Consider the following 22,284-nt stretch of genomic DNA (forward strand, 5'->3'; position numbering starts at 1 on the left):
TCTCCTATTCCGTAGGTTGCCTTTTAGTTTTGTTGATTGTTTCTTTTGCTGTGCAGAAGCATTTTATCCTGAATAAGTCCCAACAATTCATTTCTGGTTTTGTTTCCCTTGCCTCCAGAGACATCTAGCAAGAAGTTGCTACAGTCAAGGTCAAAGAGGTTGCTGCTTGTGTTGTTCTTAAGGATTTTGATGGTCACCTGTCTCAAATTGAGGTCTTTCATCGACTTTGAATTTATTTTTGTGTCTGGTGTAAAAAGGTGGTCCAGTTTCATTCTTCTGCATGTTGCTATCCAATTTTCCCAACACCATTTGTTGAAGAGAATTTTTCCATTGGACATTCTTTTCTGCTTTGTTGAAGATGAGTTGACCATATAGTTGTGGGTCCATTTCTAGATTCTCTATTCTGTTCCAATAATCTATCTGTCTGTTTTTGTGCCAGTACCATACTGTCTTGATGATTACAGCTTTGTAATAGAGCTTGAAGTCTGGGATTGTGATGCCACCAGCTTTGCTTTTCTTTTTCAACATTACTTTGGCTATTTGGGGTCTTCTGTGGTTCCACACAAATTTTAGGTTTTGTTGTTCTAGTTCTGTGAAAAATGTTGATGCTATTTTGATCAGGTTTGTTTTAATTCTAAACCTAAGCTCCCAAGTAATATATCGTAAAAATATGTCTTATTCCCCAGAAAGTACCTTGAAAATCCTAAGAGAAAGGTAGGGATTATGGCTTATGCTTCTATCTCCCCCATATGGCTAAAGTCAAACACAAAATGCTAAGATGTACTAAATTATATAACACATATTAAGTTAAAATTTTAAAGTCCTGGGGGGCCTGGCTGGCTTGGTCAGTAGTGTGCGCCCTCTTGATCTTGGGGTTAGAAGTTTGAGCCCCATTTTGGGTATAGAGACTATTTAAAAATAAAATCTTTAAAAAATAAATAAAATAAAAATTTAAAGTATCTACAAAATTAAATGGATAATGGGTTAATCACTTTCAAGCAATTCAATGATAAAGACACTAATAACTCCTTCAAAATGAAATGTCTTCTGTAACTTTGAAGTTTTGCTACTCTTGTTAAAATATCCCAAGCAAAGATTCTCTAGATTTAGAAAGAGATCATATATTAAATGGCTTAAAATCATTTTGCTCCATCCATCCATGGTTAACAGTATGAGATAAAAAATTAAAAACCTATCAAAGATACATTTTGATTAATGAGCCTAGAGCAAGCTTCTCGAGAACTATCATTCACGGGTATAACCGCCACCACCACATCCATTGTTTTGTTCAGCTAATAGTACAGAGTGCGCCTCAACTGATGAATGAGGTTTTATTTTTTAATCAGTATCATCATTAATAGATCAATAACACACAAGCTTAGAAGAATCTGCTTCCCAGAGAAATGTGAAAGCTTCCAGTGGTTTGAGGATTAGATTTCAATCACTTTCTCTGGAAGGCTATTAAATTATTAAAAACAACAATTTCTTCCCTCACTCCCCTCCCCATCCCACAATATAAGCCATTTGGAGGCAAAAAATGACCCATGACCCAGGATTATCTTGTTCTTGCTACAAACACCTACTTTGACTACTCCGATCATTTCACTTGAGAATAAAGAAGTGAATTATTTTTCACACTCCAATGTATTTTACCACCACAGACTAAAAGGGAAAACCAAAATACAGTGTCGTGGCAATCTGAGATTAAAAAAAAAAAACAAAAAAACCCCAACTAGATGAAATATTTAAAATGTGCCCAGCTCCAGCTGGACAGAGGCACTGGGAATCGGGTCTCTAATGAATGACTGATAAGGACTCCGGCATTACTTTTCAGCCTTTTTTTCTTCCTTAAGAATGCACTGCTTTTCTAAAAAAACATAATTATTCACAATCAGCTTCTCTTTCTAAAGGGTGTTTGTGCTCCTACTCAAAGACAGACAATGGATTCAAAGAGGATAAGCCATTTAGTTCCTTTGTTGGAAACCATACGCCCAGGTCTAGAAACAACCTAACATGGAACTCAGCTTCCGGTGTCAGATTATCTGTGTTTGGCGAAAACTGCACTGATAATGGACACCCCCCTTAACTCCAAATGTTGCACATAAAGAAGCCAGTGTGAACACGAAGGCTCCTTCCTAAAAGGAAAAAACACTTTCCATGCCTCAGTTTTATGGATGTAGATCTCATTTACTGTGTTGGTGTAAATTCTCCGGGTGAAAAACAAATGACATCACAGAAGGCTGTAACGGCGCTGCTGAAGGATGACGAAGAAGGTGGTGACTTTGGTCTGGACGACTCATTATGTGTTTCCTTTCATTTCGGCAGTTGTCAAAGTCATGGAATTCTGAATCTTGACAGTGCGCCTTTAAGAGCCCCCACGAGCGGCTTCACAGTGTCATAAATCAAAGGCCTGACCGGGCCTCTGGTCGGCTGCCAAAGGCAAGCAGCAAGACAGGCCAAACACATGTCTGTAGTTACAGTTTCAGCTGTGTACAATCAACTGCTAAATCCCTGGGTTAGGCCCTATTTGTTTTACTACGAAGGCAGCTTTTGCAGCAGTGAGTCTGGTATAATTCAGAGCTGTGATTTCTATATAAAAAGTCACGACTGTCCCCAAACGCACCATCAAATCCTGTGCTACTAACCTTATTTCACCAAGCCCAGACTTGAACTCCTTCATAAGGACTCCCCATTGGATATCTCATTGTAGGGCAGGGACCATTAACTCTCCTCGCCTCCTTTGGTATAAGCCTATTAACTCGAACAGGGCTTGCACGGAAAGCCCGAAGGCCCACAATGGTCAAGCTAAAAGATGGGGGCAGGCTCAGGGTTTCTCTGGGCAAAGCCGCCAGCATGAAGCCCAGGCGCGGTATGGTGTACTGCCAAGCCTGCACGTGGGGCAGGGCCGGGGAGTGGAAGGTCTGCGGCGTGTGAGCAGAGGCTAGTGTGTCTGATGGGAACCATCCAGTTTCTGAAAAAATGCAACCTGGTGAAGGCTTGGTACCCCGGAACTCAGCTTGTGTTGCTATGATACAAGAGAAACCCACTGAGAGAAATCCCAAGATAAAGAAATCCCAGCTGAGAGTTCACGAGGTACAAAACAGCAGCTAACGATGGACTCTGGCTTATGGATTCAGTAAGCTGGCTAAAATATAGCCCTTTCCAATCATGCCACGTAAAACAGTATGAACCACTGGGGCCTTCACTCCAGGAGACATCAGGGAATCTATGTAGAATGAGTATCATAAAAGTTTCAGAATGTGACCCCAAGCGAATTAACACATGTGTCTGCATGCTGCAGGCCAAGAATGAATTCACCCACCACTTAATTGCCTCCAACTCACGATTTCTAAAGTAGTGTTCAGTCCTGTAGGGAAGGACTCTGTGCCTGTAAGCATTCATCAAAACACTTAACGATAATTTATGCTTTGGTGACTGGCAACTGACCTTGGGGGCATCACCGAAATATCAGGCATTTTGTGGTAGGTGGACAAAATGACCTTACATGATACTATGAAAGGAAAAAGAAAAAAAACCCCAACAAACTGGGACATGATTGCTGAGGTAACACAACTATTCAAAGAAAAAAAAGGGCTTTTTAAGAAAAGTTCCAACCTCCGTTATAGAAGAGCTGAAAGCCTTGTTCAGGGCTACCCTTCACTGAGATTTCCCAACTATTAACATTTTGCCACACTGGTGTTATTTCCTTCTCTTTCCTTCTCTCCTTCTGTATCATTTCTTCTGCATTGATTGAAAATAACGCGCAGATATATGATTCTTAGCAAACATTTCTTTTTCTTTTAAATTCAATTTTGATTTTCATTTTCTTAATATTGCCACTTTTTAAAAAAAGACTTTTATTTATTTATTTGACAGAGAGAGAGCACGAGCAGGGGGAGCGGCAGGCAGAGGGAGAGGGAGAAGCAGGCTCCCCACTGAGGGACTGGATCATGACCTGAGCTAAAGGCAGACACTTAACAGACTGAGCCACCCACGCGCCCCTTAGCAAACATTTCTCAAGTATAGGAACCTTCTTCATAATAACACCACCACTGTCATATCTTAGAAAATGAATTCAATAATGTCATTTAATATACAGTCTGTCTATATTTAAATTTCCCCAGTTGTCCTTAAAATGCCTTTTGTAACTTGCTTTTTTGATTCAAAATCTAATGAAAATTCACATATTGTGTTTGGTTATTTTATTTCACAAGACGCTTTCGAGTAGTTTAAATGTTAATTCTTTTTCTAAATGATATCAGCCTTTTATCTTAGAATCTGGCATCCTAATTGTAACACATGGAGCCTTAGGTCATGATGACCTTTCTCCAAGTGCTCATTCCCTGAGGATAATGTGTCCTTTGGAGGACACCAGGAGATAAGGTGATGAAAAAAATCACCTTGTGGTAGGAAGGTTCTAGAATGGTAGGGGGCAAGAGTTGAGCTCAAAGAGCAGCAATCTCTTTGGCCTGAGTTACACACCTCAGTCCCCTCAATCCCCCACTCCCACCTGTATTCTCTTTCACTTTTATAACTTCTGGCAAGGTCTAGTGTGAATAAAAGATAAAGTTACAGACTATGAGGCACTTAAAAAAGGGACTTTGCTTGTATTTATTTTCTTTTAAATTTCAAGAAGATGAAAAGAGAAAGAGTTAACATTTAAATAGTCCCCTTTGCCTATAATCCTTTCTTCCCCATCGTTTTTCCTCATCTGTAAAAATGGGGAAATTTACAGCCCAGCTCAATATATAGTTTAGAACAATAGTTTAGCACAGAGAAAGCCCCATGGAAGGGACAACTATTCTTGTTTTTTGTTATTATTATTAGCTACAGCAGTATACTTCCTTAGATTTTTTTTCTCAAGTGAAATCAATGTCTACAGAAAGAAAAAAAAAAAAAAAAAAAAGTCACCCAAACGGGTTTAACGGGTTCCTGGAGTCTGGGAAGGCATTAGATGTGAGAACAAATACTGGCCCCTACAACAAAGGGGATGGAGCTAGAAGGCTGGACAGATTCCCAGAGGGTGAGGAAGAAGGGGCTGGTGGTCAGCAGGTGCAGCCCTGCCCAGTCTTCTCCCGTCAGGAGCACCAGGTGTTAGGAGCACCAGGTGTTAGGAGCCCCAGGCTGGGCAGAGCGCTCCTCAGGACCTCTGTGTTGGCTTTTCAGCCCTCCCCAGCTTTCACTATTCTTCCTCAAGGTTAGCACCAAGCTTGTGAGGAAAAGAGTTGCAGGGAGAACTTGATTATTACAGTTCTAACAAAAGCCCAATCTAAACAAGCAATGTTCTCTGCTTCTCAAAACACAAACCCACAACTCACACTCTTCACGAAATGGCAACGTGACACAGGACAAAATCCACGTCACCCTCCCTGTCTGCTTCAAGTGACTGACCTTCTCCAAGGGTCCTCTGCAACAAGTCATGTTTGGCTTGAAGCTTTGTGATGAGATTACTACCTTCCAAATATTCTCTGAGTTTCTGCAAAAGGAAAGATTCGTTTTTAGCTTTAAAAAATGTGTATCATGTCAAGGGACTTTCCACGGGATGTCTAAAATCCAGCCACTTTTATCTGCTAGATTCTAGAACCTTGCTACTCCGAGGGCAGTCTGACACAGACCAGCATCACCCACCATCGTCTGGGAGCTATCAGGGACGCAGGCTCCCGGATCCCTCCTTCCCCAGACCTGTTGAAACCAGAACCCACAAGGTTACAAGCCCTCCTGGGGACACGTATGTACGTTACAGTTTAAAAGTGGTCTTAGAGCAGTCCTCTTTAAATCTGAGGAACTTTTACAAAAGTACTAACTCCCAAATCCTATCTCAGACCAAAAGAATTGGCAACTCTGAGGACAGATGGGAGTCCGTATTTTAATAAAGAACCCAGGTGATTCCAATCCAACTCTAGATGCTTGTTTGGGGACCCCAGCTCTGAGCCCCAATGGTGGCTGGGAAGCGACAGACGCACCATGAAGTAGAACTGCTCTGTCTCCTGCTGGTTTGCTCTTCTCTTGGCGATGCTGGGCTTACTCAGGTAGGTCTCAGAGACCGTAGACTTCACAGACTCCGTGGAGCGGCTATGCTGGAAGCATTCAGAGACATCGTAGTCCTCGATGGTGACCATATCTTGTATGGTCTGCAAGGTGGCTTCGGTCGTTTTTTTCACCTGGGGACAGGAACACATTTCTCCTGTTACCACATGATTTCATGAACCCCACACTCAGTGAGAATCTACTCTGTCAGGCGGAGGCGAAGACATAGGCCCTGCCCCAAGAAGAGGAGAGAGATAGGGAAACAACACTCACTACCACCAATGTAAAGAGAGGCTCTCTTCAGAGACATTCTCAAGAGTATATTTCTGTGTATTTGGATCTTTGTAAGTCTCATATACTACTGGGTACTCTCTCAGTTATATATTTTTTTAAAGATTTTATATATTTATTTGACAGACAGAGATCACAAGTAGGCAGAGAGGCAGGCAGAGAGAGAGAGGAGGAAGCAGGTTCCCCGCTGAGCAGAGAGCCTGATGCGGGGCTCGATCCCAGGACCCTGAGATCATGACCTGAGCCGAAGGCAGAGGCCCAACCCACTGAGCCACCCAGGCGCCCCTCAGTTACATTTTTTAAAGTAACCTTCTAAAATTGGAAATTAAACTACACACAAGAAATACACACACCATAAGTGTACTGCTTGATAAATGATCAGAGTGATCACACACTTATGTGACCACCACTCAGATCAAGACATACAGTCCCCTACAAATACCTTTGTGCTTCTCCCAATTACCACAAGCCCCTTTTTCCTCCGCCAAAGTAGCCATTATCCTGATTGCTAACATCACATATTAGTTTGAGCCTTTTTCTAGTTCATACACATGGAATCCTATAGCATGTATGATTTTTGTCTTGCTTCTGTTGTTCAACTTTATGTAGTAAGATTTATTCATTTCTTGGGAGTACAGTATTTCATTGGTGAATGCTGAATATTCATTGCAGGAATGCATTGTAATTCATTCCTTTTTCTGTTGATGACTGATTTCTAGTTTTGGGCCACTGAGAATAATACTGCCATGAACACACGTCTAGCATACATGACTGTTTTCCAAAATTATTGTTCTAATTTGTATTCCCACTAGCACAGTAATAGAGTTCCTGCTACTCCACATCAAGTGTTGGCATTATCAGCTTATAAAATTTAAACCACTGTGTTGCGTGTGTAGTGGTATCTTATTGTGGTTTTAATATGCATTTCTCTGATGCCTGATATTGAGCTCATTATAATACGTTTAAGATAATTTGGATTTCCTCTCTTGCAAATACTTTGTTTAAATCTCCTGCTCAATTTTCCACTGGGTTATAAGTCTTTCTCTTATTTATTTGCAGATATGGATATGAGCCTTTTGTTAGTTACAGGTACTGCAAATATTTTTTTCCCACTCTGCTCTGGCTTTTCACTCTAGAATACAAATAAACTGTCTCTTTTAATGTAATCAATTTACCAATCTCTTCCTTTATGATTAGTACTTTTTGTGTCCTATTTAAGAAATATTTCCCTATCTCAGAGCCATAAAGATACTCTTCTATGTTATCTTCTAGGAGATTTGTCTTCTACATTTATCTTGCACAATTAGGTCAGAGTTTACCTTTGCTTATCAAAGTCTAGTGTAAATCAATAGCTTTATCCTTCTCCCAAAGTACAGAATTTAGATGACCTTAACTTCATTTACTTCTCCTTATTTATATGCTAGTTTATAATGTATTATAATAAAATTTGTACATAAATATTAACACATATTTAAAAACACCAGTTATATATAGTCAGTATTTATTATGCTTTATCCATATATGTTACATTATTTGACCTCCTTTCCTTATGTGTGTGTGTGTGTGTGTGTGTGTGTGTGTGTGTGTATTTTTAGATTATTTATTTATTTGACAGAGAGAGACACAGTGAGTGAGAGAGGGAACACAAGCAGGGGAAGTGGGAGATGGAGAAGCAGGCTTCCCGCGGAGCAGGGAGCTCAATGCAGGCCTTGATCCCAGGGATTCCTGGGATCATGACCTGAGCTGAAGGCATATGGTTAATGACTGAACCACCCAGGCGCCCCACCTTTCCTTATATTTTTAAGAGTACTCCCTGCCTTTAGAAATTCCTTTTAGTATGAGTCTGCTGGTGGTGAACTCTTTTTTTGTTGACTAGAAAATGTCTTTTATTTCACTTTCACTTATGAAAGTATTTTTTCCTGGTCGGCAGTTTATTTTCTTTCAATACATTGAAGATAACCACTACATTTTCTTGCTTCTGTGTTCCTGTTGATGAGAAGTTTGCTGTGAGTCCACTGCTACTTTGCTTGCTTCTCCAGCTCCTTTTAAAGTTTTCTACATTAAAAATTTTTTAAAAAATTTATTTGAGAGAGAGCACAAGCAGAGGGGAGGGGCCGAGGGAGAAGGAGAAGCAGACTCCCTGCGGAGTAGGGAGCCTGAATTGGGCTCGATCCCAGGACCCCAGATCATGACCTGAGTCGAAGGCAGATGCTCAACCAAATGAGCCACCAGGTGCCCCTAAAGTTTTCTATAGTTTTACCATGATGTGTTTATGTAAGGATTTAAAAAAATATATTCTACCAGGATTTTTTTGGACTTCTTGAATTGTGTGATATTTTTCATAAACTCTAATAAATTTTCAGCTTTTATCTCTACAAATATTGTCTCCTTTTCTATTGTTTTCCTTTCTGGGAGTTTAGTTAGTATGCTAAACATCACTGTGTTCTCTTTATCTCTTACCCTTCTCTTCAAATATTTTTTTAAAGATTTTTATATATTTATTTGGAAGACAGTGATCAAGTCCATGCATGAGTGGGGGGTGGAGTAGCAGAGGGAGAGGGGACAAGCAGACTCCCCACTGAGTGGGGAGCCCAATGTAGGGCTCAATCCCAGGATGCTGAGATCATGACATGAGCCTAAGACAGATGCTTGACTGACTGAACTACAGGTGCCCCTTTCTTTGTATTTTCTATCTTTTTGTTTTTCCATGCTGCATTTTGCTTATTTTCTTTTGATTTGTCCTCCACTTTGATAATTCACTCTTCAGCTGTGTTGAATCTGATGTTAAAACCATCCACTGATTTGTTAACTTGGGACATTGTAGTTCTCACTTTTAGAATCTCCATGTGGTACATTTTAAAATCTGTTATTTCACTGTTTATAGTTTATGGTTCCCTACTGAAATCTAAGCTTGGCTTTTTTAGCTCCTTGAACAAATAAGTGGTTCTTTTATAGTTCATTTCTGATAATGTCAATATTTGGAGTTCCTGTGGGCATCTCTTTGATCTGATGTCTGTTTGCTGGATGTTTTGGTAGAGTTATTTGAAGTCGGTAGAGTTATTTGGTAGAGTTATTGAAGTTAGGGTGAGACTATCATCTTCTAGAGAGAATGTCTATTTATTTTTTCCAAGCAGATCAGGGAACTAATAGTTCAAAATCACCATGCTTTATTTTTGTTCAAAATATTTGATGCTCTTCATTTTGGGAACATATGGTTCTCTGTGCCATGGACTTCAGGCTTGGCCAGACATCTTGTTCAGGACAGTGAAATGTGAAATAATCAGCTGAGTGACTCAGTTCATTATTACAGGAAGTAGAAATAGTTTCAATTACTTTTTTTTTTTTAAATCAACAAAATACTGTTTAGGGAAGAATTAATGCCAATCAGTGTTAGTTCCGATCTAAAAGAGATCATGTGATAGAATAAAACAAAAAAGTACAAAGAAAATTAACAGACTTAGTCATTATTGCTGGGGATGTGCACGATGCAAAGGAGAGAGATTACTGGGGGAAAAAAACAATATTAAAGGTTATTAAAAAATACTGTAAGTGGTTACTTTAAGGAAGTCATCATTATATATTTATAGGCTGAGTGAAAAGACTCACCCCTCCAGATGTGACATCAGCAAGATGGCAAAATAGGAGATTCCCCTGCACATGTTCTTCCCTGCCCCACAAGTAATCTGGTGGCCATCCATGGACAAAATTGCATTTGTGGGAGCTTTGGGATCCAGGTAAGAATTTGTAAAACCTTGGTGGAGCCCAGGACTGAGGAGAACCAATTTGAGAAAGCAGGCCTGGGCCCAGGTAGGAGGCTTCCCAACCCTGGTCCTGGCTACTGACCCAGAAATAGCTGGTCCCTCTGGGGACTCTGTTATGGTCCTATCTGGCTTTGGTCCTGTCACCAGAACTACTTGCCAAAGGATCCAGGAAGAGTCACATCTATTTATGCCTCAATAGGCTTGCTGACCTTGGTCCCAGCTGTGGACCGTGACCATGATGTAGTTCCAGTCCTTCTCAGCCCTGGTCATGGAACAATTTTCCATGTACAGTGTCTTGTTAGAAGGCATGCTTCTCAGTGCTCCTGGAGGCAGACCTGCTGACCCCAGTCTATCTGTAGATCTTGAAGTGGCCCTGGAACCTGGCTCCAGGTGGGAGACATGTCTGTCTATGCATCCTGGAGGGGGCCTGGGACTCGGAGCCAGCTGCCTTCAACTAGGGTGTAGAGCTAGTCCTATCTGTTAGGAACCTGTTCAGGAAACTGGTGGGTGTCACACCCATTCAACCATCTGGTAACAGACTATCTGTGGACCAACTGCGGGTCCTGAAGTGGACCTTGCCCCAGCACCAGACTTACTGCCCCAGGTCTTAGAGGCGGTCTATTTCCCAGGAGACCACACAGGATCCACATCCAGCAGGTTCCACAGTAACAGGCCCACAAACTGTGGACCCAGCAGCAGCCACGTGATTCCTGTCATTGTCAACAACACCGTTTTTCTTCCTTTACTTAACTTTCTTCTTTGAAGCAAGAGTGTCATGGTTAAATTTGGAATTGTCAGGAAGAATAAAGAATGTGACAGAAAACACCAGACAGGATGGTTGGGACTACATACTAACCCAAGGGATGTTCTCGATGAAGAATAACACCAGCTTCTGACATAGAAGTCATGTTAATAAGCCACAAGGAGGGAATATAATGAGGTAACTACAAAACAGCTAATATGAGGTTTGTAATGACTCCCTATTAGCAGCAGGAAAACGCAGTTAGCTTTGGTAGAAGAGGCCAAAAACGTGACAAGGCATTTATGAAGAATGTACAGCACTGGAGAGGAGTACCCATGTGCTGAGAATCAAAATGAGTGACAGAGAAGAGGTGACTTTTGTGGGCGGCTGCATACCAGCAATTTGGCCCTTTTACTCACAGGACATTATGATCACTGGAGAAAACAAAATGGTTGTTTTGATTTTATTCTCTAAACACACTGTATTAGTTTCCCAGGGCTGCCAGAACAAAGTATTACACGCTGGGGGCTGCAACAACTACAGTTCATTGTCTTACAGGTCAAAAGTCTGAGAGCAAAGTGCTGCTTCCTCTCTAGTGCCATGAGGGAAGGTCTGTTGCAGGCTCGCATCCTTGACCTGCAGACGGCCATCTTCCGTGTCTCTTCCGACATAGCCTCCTCTGTCTCTGTGTGCCAACTTTCTCTTTTGACAAGGACGCTGATCATGCTGGATGAAGGCCCACTCGAATGACCTCATTTTACCTCTGTGAAGACCCTAGTGTTCAAATAAAGGTCTATTCTAAAGTACTGGGGTTAGTACTTCAACATATACATTTTGGGGGGGGACACAAGCCAACCTCTAACACACACATTATTTTATGACACTGTGCCATGCACATTACACAGGCCTAGTCATCCTTGACGGCTCATCAATCCAACTGTGAAGATGACCCACAGCTCTGGGGGAATCACTGCAGAGCTAGCTTGGAAAGAAAGGAGCAGAGGGAAGGAACCCCAAGCTGAAATCCCTGTAACAAAGATTAAAAGCAAACGTGAAGAATGTGTAAAAGACCATGCAACATTAGATGGAAACAAACGTGGAGAATATTTATAGTGAGAAAGATATCAGTGATTATTTAGCCGTAGGGTGCTTTCAAAGTGTTGTCTTTAAAAGGAATGTTTACTAATGTTCTAAATAAAAAAGCTAAACTTATAAGAAAGAAAAAGAAAACAAAAAAATGGAAATAAACTTGTGTGGGCAGCAGGCTCTGCTCTGACTCTATGTGTACAACCCACAGTGGGCACTAATAAACGTGTGTTGGCCGGCTGGCCGATGGGAGGCTGAAATCATCAGGAGTGAGGTACAGTGATGTGAGCGGGCAGCATACTGAAACTGAAAGCTCATTTCAAAAGGTCGAATAAGCAAATGTGAAGTTGTGAGGAGACAACAATCCATTATAAATCTGTTTATAATATAAATATAAATCTGTTTATTATAATCTGATTATAAATCACCCCAAATTCAATGAAGCCCTTTTTGAAACTTCATTCAGCTTCTACTACGTGCGAGTATACTGAGGCCATTTCATAAACGCTTACTGCTCTCTTTGTTCTAAGGCCGGTGCCACAAACTCAAATGTCTTCAAGGGCCAAGGAAGTAGTGGAAATAAGGCAAGTGGGCTGAGTGGGGAGCATGGCAAACAAGAAGCACATGCTCTGTGTCTAAACACAGCATCTCAGCTCCAGCCAGATATCCTCCTGCAGAAATGCAGGTCTAGAATGATCGGGCTTTCTAATTGTTTAGAAACTGGAAACAGATTAAAAAAACTTCTAATTTTTGAAATGACAGCTACTAATTTTTAAAAACCAAGCACTTTAGCGCAAACAAAATTTATCCATGGCGTGTAGGCTCTTAGCATGGAAATTCCCTTCTAAAACAGCTTCCTACAGTTTCAAATTATGCCCATCATGTGTAGTTGTTTAAGATCTGGTGAAAATGTTCATGTTCTATTTAGCTGCCCTGTCCACACTTTTTGTAAACTTGGATGAAGTTCTCTTTCAACTTTTATCTTTTCACGGGGAAGTCGTAATTATTTTTAGTTAACTGAACTCTTTCCCAGCGAATTTTGGTCTTTGTGTGTATCTGTCTGTGCAGAGGCAGAGATATGCTTCTCTCCTTGTATATTTTGGTTTGAGAGCAATGTGTCAATTTTCTGACCTCTAACAGAGGAGGATCAGAGGCAAATTATTTATGGTAGAGAAGAGCGCTATAAAGGACTCTAAATCAGCAATGATTGCTATTTTGTTCCCAAGTTACATCCCTTATTTTTTGCATTATATAAATGACTTGTTATAGTCTGGCTCTCATGCAAGACAGATGCGAACTGTGACATTCATCTCTGTACTCCCCACACCTGGCAAAATATGTGGAACGTAGAAGTTGATGAACAAATATTTACTGTACTGAAATGAACTGCCTCACAGTGTCAAAATCCCTTAGTTGGCTCCCAAAGTCTCTTGTCATCTGACTTCAGCTTCACCTTTGGCTTATCCTCAAGGAGAGCCTGGATGATGACCAAATTCCTCTGGGAAATCAAGGTTCTTCTAGGACATTTTGAAATACACCGAAACAAATTTTCCTCCTTCTCTATCAATGGAAATCTACTGATTGTCAAAAATCCAACTTAAATCTTCCTTTCATTGGGAATCCCATTCTATGACAGCGTATTAGTCCCATATCCAACAGATCATAAACCACCAGTCATGCTCACTGGAAAAGTCAGGACAAGCTAATTCATTTGTTTCTATGAGAAATGCTTTTAACCCTCAGAAAGCACTGTTTGCCACTAATCAAGTTTATAAGGACAATGCTTCTCTACATTATGCCCCAAAGGGTGTACATTAAAGGTCAAAACCTCAAAGGCCTGCAGAGGCTAGACAGGCAACAGAAATGGAAGAGTCCAATGTAAGAAAATTGGGAGCTGAATGACTATGGCAAAGTAGAATTCAAATATCCCACTCTTCCCTTCGTGAAGCAATGCAAGGTCAGAGTCACCACACTTGCTCATTTTCAACAGGCCAAAACCGTGGGAGCCAAACAAAACAGGTCTGTGGGCTGCCAGTTTTGACCTTGTGTAGAACACATTATTTTCCTAGAGTTTAAAGACTGTTTCCAAGTAAAACAGCAGAAGGCTACACACACACACACACACACACACACACACAAATTGGAACTCACTACATGTACAAACTGTAGGTCTATTAGGATCCAGTAAACTGCACCAGGCAAGTGTTTGGTGATGCCTCGCCAAAACCCTAAGCTCGAAAACACCTCCAGAAGAGCAATAGCTTTCCTTTGGAAAGGCTCATCTGTGAGACTTTACACAACAACTGAAGTCTTAATCACATGGTTGCATCTTAAATACACATGTGTGGAAGAGGGCTGGTTTGGTTCTGCTAGAAAGAATGGAAGTCAGAAAGCTGCAATGGATTTTGACCAAACTAGACTGGTCTAGAAACACATCACTGTTTTGTTTTTTTTTTTAACAGAACCAAACACATGTTCATAGAGTTCATAACATCCCATGGGATTAAAATAAAAGGGTACCAAAGTACATTCTGTTTAATTTACTTCCTCAAGGTGACTTATTGTTATTGTTTTCTTTTTCTGTCCCACATTCCTTCCTTTCAGGAATTATCTCTAGAAATACGTATTTCTGTTGGAACTGTCAGTTAATTATCTCTAGAAATACGTATTTCTGTTGGATCAGCTCTACGCTGATCCATGAAAGAACCCCACTTCTTGCATGTAATGGCTGGTCTGGAAGTACCCGTGACTGAGATCAGGCCAATAAAGGATCCTAGTTCAGAAATAAAGACCCTGGGCTGGGTGAGAGGGCAAGTTATAGGGACCATGTAGTTTGGGCTATCTCAGGATGAGGGAAAGCACATGTGAAGATATAATTTCAAAATGATGGAAAGAGAGATTCCTGATAATATCATCAGAATACAGATCCCATCATGCCTGAGGCTATGCAAACATTGACCAGTAAGTAAACTTTCAATCTTAAGTTTGATTTGGGTTCTTATAGGTGATGACTGAGAGCCTTAGAAACATTTGTGGTATACTTTATTGAAGGAGATCATGGATCCAATTAAATTAATTTCAGAAACAGGCAGCTGAACTGTATGACTGCTTTCTGGCTCAACATATATTTACTTCACATTTTATGTTCTATTCACCTAAAGCCTCTAATATCAGCAAATAAACAGTTTCCTATTCTCATTCAAGTATGCTTTTAAAATATGATTTCTGTACTATCGTATCAGTAATTGCCATGCTTAGTACCAAAAATCTAAAGAATATAAAAAAGCAAAGAAATTACTCATTTCAGAAGTTAGGATTAAATTAACATGTCAGTCAAGTTTTATCTCCACACTATTGTGTATTCTTGGACACATATATTGAATTTGATCATTTAGGGGAATTGTTTTCAGTACAAATTATAAATTTAAAAAGAAAAGGTGTGTTTATGTGTGTATGTAGTGAATCCCTGGTAAAGGTTTCATCTTTGGTATAATATAGAATCTTTGCATTTATCTGTGACAAGGGGTATTTTAGGAACCAGCTGAAAATGCATGATGAAGAGATTGCATTGGGAACGTTCAATATGCCTAGGTCACGTGACAATGTCTTCCAGTGCATGTTAGAATCAGATTACTTGTGGGGCAGAAAGCGTGCTCACCTCCTCGTTCTCGATTTTGAGCGTGGCCAGTCGGGACTGCAGCTGCTGGTACCTGAGCATGAGCTCTGCCTGGACCGGCTGCTGGGCGCTGACCTGACACACCTGGTCGGGGGAATCAGAAACCACAGTTACAACAGGGCCATCGAGCTGGCCTCTAGAGGCACGGGTTTCCTACTTAGATGCTGCCTGAGTCACACGGATCCCCTCTAGATTCCAGGGACATCTTTACTCCGAAGAGCCGCCTCAAAACTTCGGTGTTAAATACAGACTTGCTACATGAGTGGTGAGAGTGGAACGCAGCTGTGTGGCCTGGATACCACAGGGGAAGACGGCAGCTGCAGGAAGCTTCTTGAGATCTAAGAATGGGCCAGTTGCTGGAGAGGGAGCTCTGATGCTGACGTCTCACTGATGGAATTCGGAATGACTGCAGGGCAGAGTGCAAAGGAGGACCCACGTGAACCACACAGGCAAAAGGAGGGGAGGTGGCAGAGCCTACTGGCTGCAGTCAGAGAGGACGGAGGTAGCTTACTCGCCCTCAGCGTCCTTCTCTGTGAAAAGGGGATACTAACATTTCCTACACCATGGGGTCCTTGCAGGGATGAAATAAGCTAATGTACAGAGAGTACTTAGAACACTGCCTGGAATAGATTAAAGACTCAGGAAATGTCACTATTAGCATCTTTCAACCATGGCTTGCCTTACCAGTATCAGCCAAATCATGGGATTCACCATGAATGTGAAGGCGCTACTTCTTGCAGTCTGTAGCAGAAACATACTTTGGCTCTGATCTCAATAATGGTTAAGGTCAAAATTAGAGCCTTCTAATTATATTATATTTAGTTATATTAAAATTGCACCAGAAACGAAGTTTCTCTTCATTTTCCTTGTCACAGAAATGCTCTTGGCACATGGGGGTTTCCTTTTATGGAGTCCCCAAAATATTACAGAGATCGCTGCTCCCTGGCAGAACTGGGCTTAAAAAAAGGGGCAACTGACTCACTTTATTAAAAATAATAATAGTAAAAAAAAAAAAAAAAAAAAGGAAAGAAAGAAAAAAGAAAAACTGCTAACCCAATCACTTCTCTGTGCTATTTTATCCTTCTATGTTTGACATATCCATAACTGAAAAATTGTAACAGTAATCATTTAGTTTTGGAAACATAACTTTGGGGGTAAGCAACCGGCCTCTCAAATTCACGTGCTCTTCGCATAAAAACCGCTTACTATTTTTTATTGAGTTATTTACTCTATCAGATCAAGCAAATATAAAACTGGGTTAGAAATACAGCAGGCACACGCCTATCTTACGAATCTTAACACTAGGTGTCTCAGAAAAAATATGACGCTAAAGAAATCTGTCGTCGCTATTGTATCTATTTTTAAAAACACTGTCACCACAATAAGCTAATGCTGAGTTTTTAATCTATGAGTATTGTTTTGCACAGCTGGAAGACCAAGTGCTAGCTAGTGTGCTCATTAATTGGTTCTTCTTGCTTTCGCGGCCGCAGACAATAAAATACAGCACTGCAACTCGTACACAACTTAGATGGATATTCTTCTCTGGGTAAAATAGGACAGAAAGCTAAATTCATATAAAGAACCTGAGATACATCATTTTTAATGCTCATTTTACCAGTTTGGAGACAACTGGAGTCTTAAAAAAAAATGTTCTGCATTTTCCTCCCTCTCTCCCATGCTCCTGTGATTTATAATTATTTTTCTTTATGGGGATCTTTAAATGAAGATTATCAGAAGTCTTCAGAGAGATTCTACTGGGCCAGCAAAATGTTTCCTTTTGAATTTAGATCTGAATGTCTAGAGGTGGAGGAAGGACTAACTATCCTGAGACAGTGTAGTGCTTACAAATGAGTTTGTCCATAGGGTTGGCCTCTGCGGGCATCTGAGTGCTAGATCCTTGCTTTAAAAGGTGGTTGCAGCTGGGGATGGGGCGGGATGGAGCAGGGGAAGGTGGTGGTGGCTGATCTTAGGATATAACTAGCTAAGATCCTAAACAAAGGCAGGGGAGAGAACACAACTGGGAATTCTGACAACTCTTAGGTTGAAGCAAGTGAAGAGTAACTAACTAATATAATGAAAGGACAATTCAATAGTTTTGAAACAATCAATTACTGACCTCATCACCCATGTGAGACTGAAACTCAAATTTCATTGGTGGACAGAATGCGGCAGGGTACATCTCCATGAATCTCTGCTTATCGCTCCTGGGCTCCAAATTGTCAACTGCATTCTCAATAATGTCTAAGCCTTCATGTCTGGAAGTTTCAAGATTATACTCTGCAGAGAGATATGTTCTCAGGGCTCTGTTCAGACTTGCATGGTAGCCAAGATCACAGCACTTAAAAAAATAAAACAATACCATATATAAAAATTAACTCAAAATGGATCAAAGACCTACATGTGACAGCAACAACTATAAAATTCTTAGAAGAAAACATAGGGGTAAACCTTCATGATCTTGCATTAGGCATTGGTTTCTTGGATAAGGCATCAAAAGTACAAGTAAAAAAAAAAAAAGAAAAAATAAATTAGATTTCATAAAATATGAAGACTTTTGTGTGTGCTTCAAAGGCACTATCAAGTAAAAAGATAACCCACAGAATGGGAGATTTTTTGTAAGCCATGTATTTGATTTAAAAAAAATTGTATTTAGAATATATAAAGAAATCCTACAACTTAATAATGAAAAGACAAATAGTGCAACTAAACAATGAGCAATGGAACTGGACAGACATTTCCCAAAAATTATATATGAATGGTCAACAAGCACATGGAATGATGCTCAACATCATTAGTCCTCAGGGAAAAGCAAATTAAAACCACTTCACACCCACTAGTAGGGTTTTAATAAAGATGACAGATAACGGGCATTGAGGAGGATGTAGGGAAACTGGAATCTTTTATATGCTACTAATGGGAATATGAAATATTGTAGCCTCTTTGGAAAAGTCTGGCAGTTCATCAGAGAGTGAAACACAGAGTTAGCATATGACTTGGCAGTTCCATTCCCAGTAATATATACAAGGAAAATAAAAACAAATTTTCACACAAAAAAACTTGTACATGAGTGTTTATAGCAGCATTATTACTAATAGCTGAAAAGCAGAAACAATCTAAATGTCCAACTAATAAGTAAACAAAATGAAATGTTATCTGGTTGTAACATGAAGGGAGTGCAGATACATGCTACGACATGTAGGATCAACCTTGAATCGTTAAAATGTTAAGTGAAAGAAACCAGCCCCCAGAGACCACACCTTGTAGGATTCCATTTATAGGAAATGTCCAGAATAGGTAAATCTATAGAGATAGAAGGTAGATTAGTGGTTGCTAGGGGATGGAGGACCTGGAGGGTGGTGACTAAGGGATATAGGATTTCTTTTTGAGTAATGAAAATGTTCTGTAATAGATCATGGTGATGGCTACACAAATTTGAATATGCTAAAAGCCAATTACAGATTTTTTAATGAATGAACTATATGGTATATGAATAATATCTCAAGAAACGTGTCAAAAAATAAAAGAGGAGGGGCGCCTGGGTGGCTCAGTGGGTTAAAGCCTCTGCCTTTGGCTTGGGTCATAATCTCAGGGTCCTGGGATTGAGCCCCGCATCGGGCTCTCTGCTCAGCGGGGAGCCTGCTTCCTCCCTTCTCTCTCTCTGCCTGCCTCTCTGCCTACTTGTGATTTGTCTGTCAAATAAATAAATAAAATCTTAAAAAAAATAAAAGAGGCAAAACAAAATACTGAAAGGAAATAATGAAAAAAAATAGCATTTAAATTTGTTCATGCTTATTGAGACTATGATTAATTGAAATCTTTGTAGGATGCAAACACAATAACTGTGATATTTTGGATTTGTATAATTTACTGATGACTCCATAATAATCTGTACTCTTTCAGAAGTGAGAAGAACAGGTTTGAATCTGCCAAAAAAGTTCAGGAATAATGTCTTCTTTCTTATCCCTAGAAAAAAATTCATAAATAAAAAACGACTTCCAAAGTCCTTTCACTGGAGATAGAATTTTGGGATTCTTAAATTTTCATTACCTTTTATTTGTATTTGCATTTATCTTTTTCATGTTGCATTTTAAGAGAATATTACTGAAATAATATAACTCTGGGTACTGATCAGTTATAAAATACTGAAAGAATTTTACATTTGTACATAGATATAATATAAATTTTTTAAAGAGGAAGTGGTCTATAAAGGTATAAAACCAGGGCATCCCTATATTGTTCTAATGCAATTCAATCAATTCAATTTGATTCAATTCAACCCACTAATTGGCCATCTATTTGGTACCTGGAAATTTGCTAGGCTCCAAGAACACGAAGACTGGAATACAGTAAAGCATAACCTCCATTTTCAAGGAATTTGCATATAAGTTATTCATTACTTTCCTGCTAAGATAGTCGTAGAGGGGCACAAAGGAAGTAACCTCAGTACAAAGGACACATCCACCAGGATGGGAACCATCAGAATGGCCTTTACGAAGGCACAGATTCAATTCTACCCTCATCCTCCAATTTTAGAATTATTAAATTTGGGACTTTTCTGTAGAGATATTCTAAAATCTTGCTATTCAAAGTGTGGTCTGTAGATCATTAGCATCACCTAGAACTTGCTAGAAATGCAGAATCTTGGGCCTCAGCCCTGACCTGCTGAATTCGAATCTGAAGTTAAAAAAAAAAAACAAAAAACCATAGGTGTTTATATGCACATTAAAGTTTGAGAAGCACCACACTAAAACATCAATTAAAAAAAGATCCCAGGGGCACCTGGGTGGCTCAGCGGGTTAAAGCCTTTGCCTTTGCCTCAGGTCATGATCCCAGGGTCCTGGGATCGAGCCCCACATTGGGCTCTCTGCTTGGCAGGGAGCCTGCTTCCCCCCCTCTCTCTCTGCCTGCCTCTCTGCCTACTTGTGATCTCTCTCTGTCAAATAAATAAATAAAATCTTTAAAAAAAAAAAAATCCCAAAACCCTGTCCATTGGGAGTGCTATTTCTCTGAGTGGGCAAGAGAATCAACGTGAGTAAGTATTATTTGATTTAAAAGAGCAGAGAGAAGCTGCCTTATCACTATTACAAATACAAGCAAAATACAATTGTGAAATGCGGAAGTCTCATCATGGGTACATTTTCAGTGGAATCAGCTGCACTTGAATATAGAGAAAAATTTCCAGTTAATTAAAAAATTCTAGGCTCAGATGAGCAAAGTCCTCTTTTATTTCATTTGCTCCTCGAAATTCATAAAGGTTCCATGTAGCATTTTATATACAGCAGAGGGACTGAGTCATTCCACATTCCAGTAATACCTCGTCTTGTGCAAACACGAACGGGTAAAGGAAATGGCCTAGTTTCTTTGAAATGTACTTGTGCTTCAGAACACCCCACTACTCCGAAAGAAGACAGGTTCGGCTTGATAATAATGAAGCAGATCACATAAGCTGCTTTATTTTATGAGTACTGGATCCCAATGGGAGTACATAGAAAATTGATACTAAGGAAAGAAACAACCTAGAGAAAAGGCCCCCCTCTAAACCGAGTCTCTTTTCAGCTTAGAAAGGAAGAAAGAGAGGAAGAACAAAGGAAAAAGAGGGGAAAAAAAAAAAAAAGAAATTCAACCCCAACTACCTAATTGAAGTAGGAAAAAACACACGCTAAGTTTTTATTATTCCCGGGCGTAAACCACTCTGTTCCTCAAATTTCTGAGTTGCTTCTTTGGGGAGTAAATGTCACAAATGTCCTGTGCCTGCCTCCACACTCAGGTCACCAGGTGGATTTGGTGGCACAGGACCTAGCAAGGTAGCTGCTTTCCCTGGCGGTTTCCTAATAGGGTGCGGAGAAGTATGCATGTGGCTTTGTAGCCAGTCCAGGGGGCCCCCTAGGTATCTTCTGGACTTGAATGCTATACCCCAGGTGGAGGTTTCTGTGATGAGCTTGATGGACAATTTCCATCTTTGATCCCTACAGAGCTTATCAGTCTGGAAAGCCACTTAATTAGCATGATTCTGTTACTTCTGATATGCAATGTTTTCTATGCTCTAAGTTTTTCAAGTGTCCTGGACTTTAAAGGAAACACGAATAAAATTTTTATTCAAGGTCTCCTGGGACAGCAAGGATGTCACAGAATCGTCTTTTCTCTGAACTGGATGCTAAAATGACACTGGCTATGTTAAGATTCACGATACTTGGTTAAAAGGCCTAAAGTAATTCTATGGAGGTTATGAATTATTAATGTCAGTATGAAAGACCAGCTTCTGCACAGAGCTGAGTTATAACCCAAGTGCATTTAATGATGAAAATACATAAGAAACCAAAAGATATTTTATTAAAACAAAACAGTGCTCTTCTGAATGAAAAATTGAATGGGTACATAAAATTACGGATTAAAACTGGGGAAGGAAAGAGTAATGGAAGTAGAAGGGCATTTTTTGGTTTTGTTTTGTTTTTTAATATTCTACCAGCTGCCAAGATAGATCTCACTAGGTATTATTAGTCTAAATCGCCACAGTTAGCTTACTTTAGGCAAAAGGGTTGCAAATCATATCAAAAATAAAGATGAAATTCAGGTTTTGAGGACTGTGACAAATTCTTTGACTTGTTCCAAAGGCTTCGGGGCAGCTGAAATATTCTTGGTGGTTTTACAGTCACATATAAATGATCATAGCTATTCAGGGAGATGACCTTTGTTTATTTGTT

General features: G+C 40.0%; 1 protein-coding gene across 2 annotated transcripts in view; it reads right to left on the minus strand.

Annotated features, from left to right (window-relative positions):
- The window catches only part of LOC111159733 (SLIT-ROBO Rho GTPase activating protein 1), a 274,927-nt gene that overhangs the window by 52,963 nt on the left and 199,680 nt on the right, over positions 1 to 22,284 (minus strand). For both annotated transcript variants that reach the window (XM_022522308.1, XM_022522307.1), the window contains exons 7-10: positions 17,700 to 17,921; positions 15,566 to 15,667; positions 5,964 to 6,161; positions 5,392 to 5,476 (exon numbers count right to left, since the gene is read on the minus strand). In XM_022522308.1, the coding sequence (XP_022378016.1) occupies positions 5,392 to 5,476; positions 5,964 to 6,161; positions 15,566 to 15,667; positions 17,700 to 17,921 (607 nt within the window). The remainder of the gene's footprint in view (positions 1 to 5,391; positions 5,477 to 5,963; positions 6,162 to 15,565; positions 15,668 to 17,699; positions 17,922 to 22,284) is intronic.

The sequence above is a fragment of the Enhydra lutris genome, unplaced genomic scaffold (genome assembly GCF_002288905.1).
Source record: "Enhydra lutris kenyoni isolate GAN:26980312 unplaced genomic scaffold, ASM228890v2 scaffoldscaffold69, whole genome shotgun sequence".
NCBI classification, from domain to species: domain Eukaryota; kingdom Metazoa; phylum Chordata; class Mammalia; order Carnivora; family Mustelidae; genus Enhydra; species Enhydra lutris.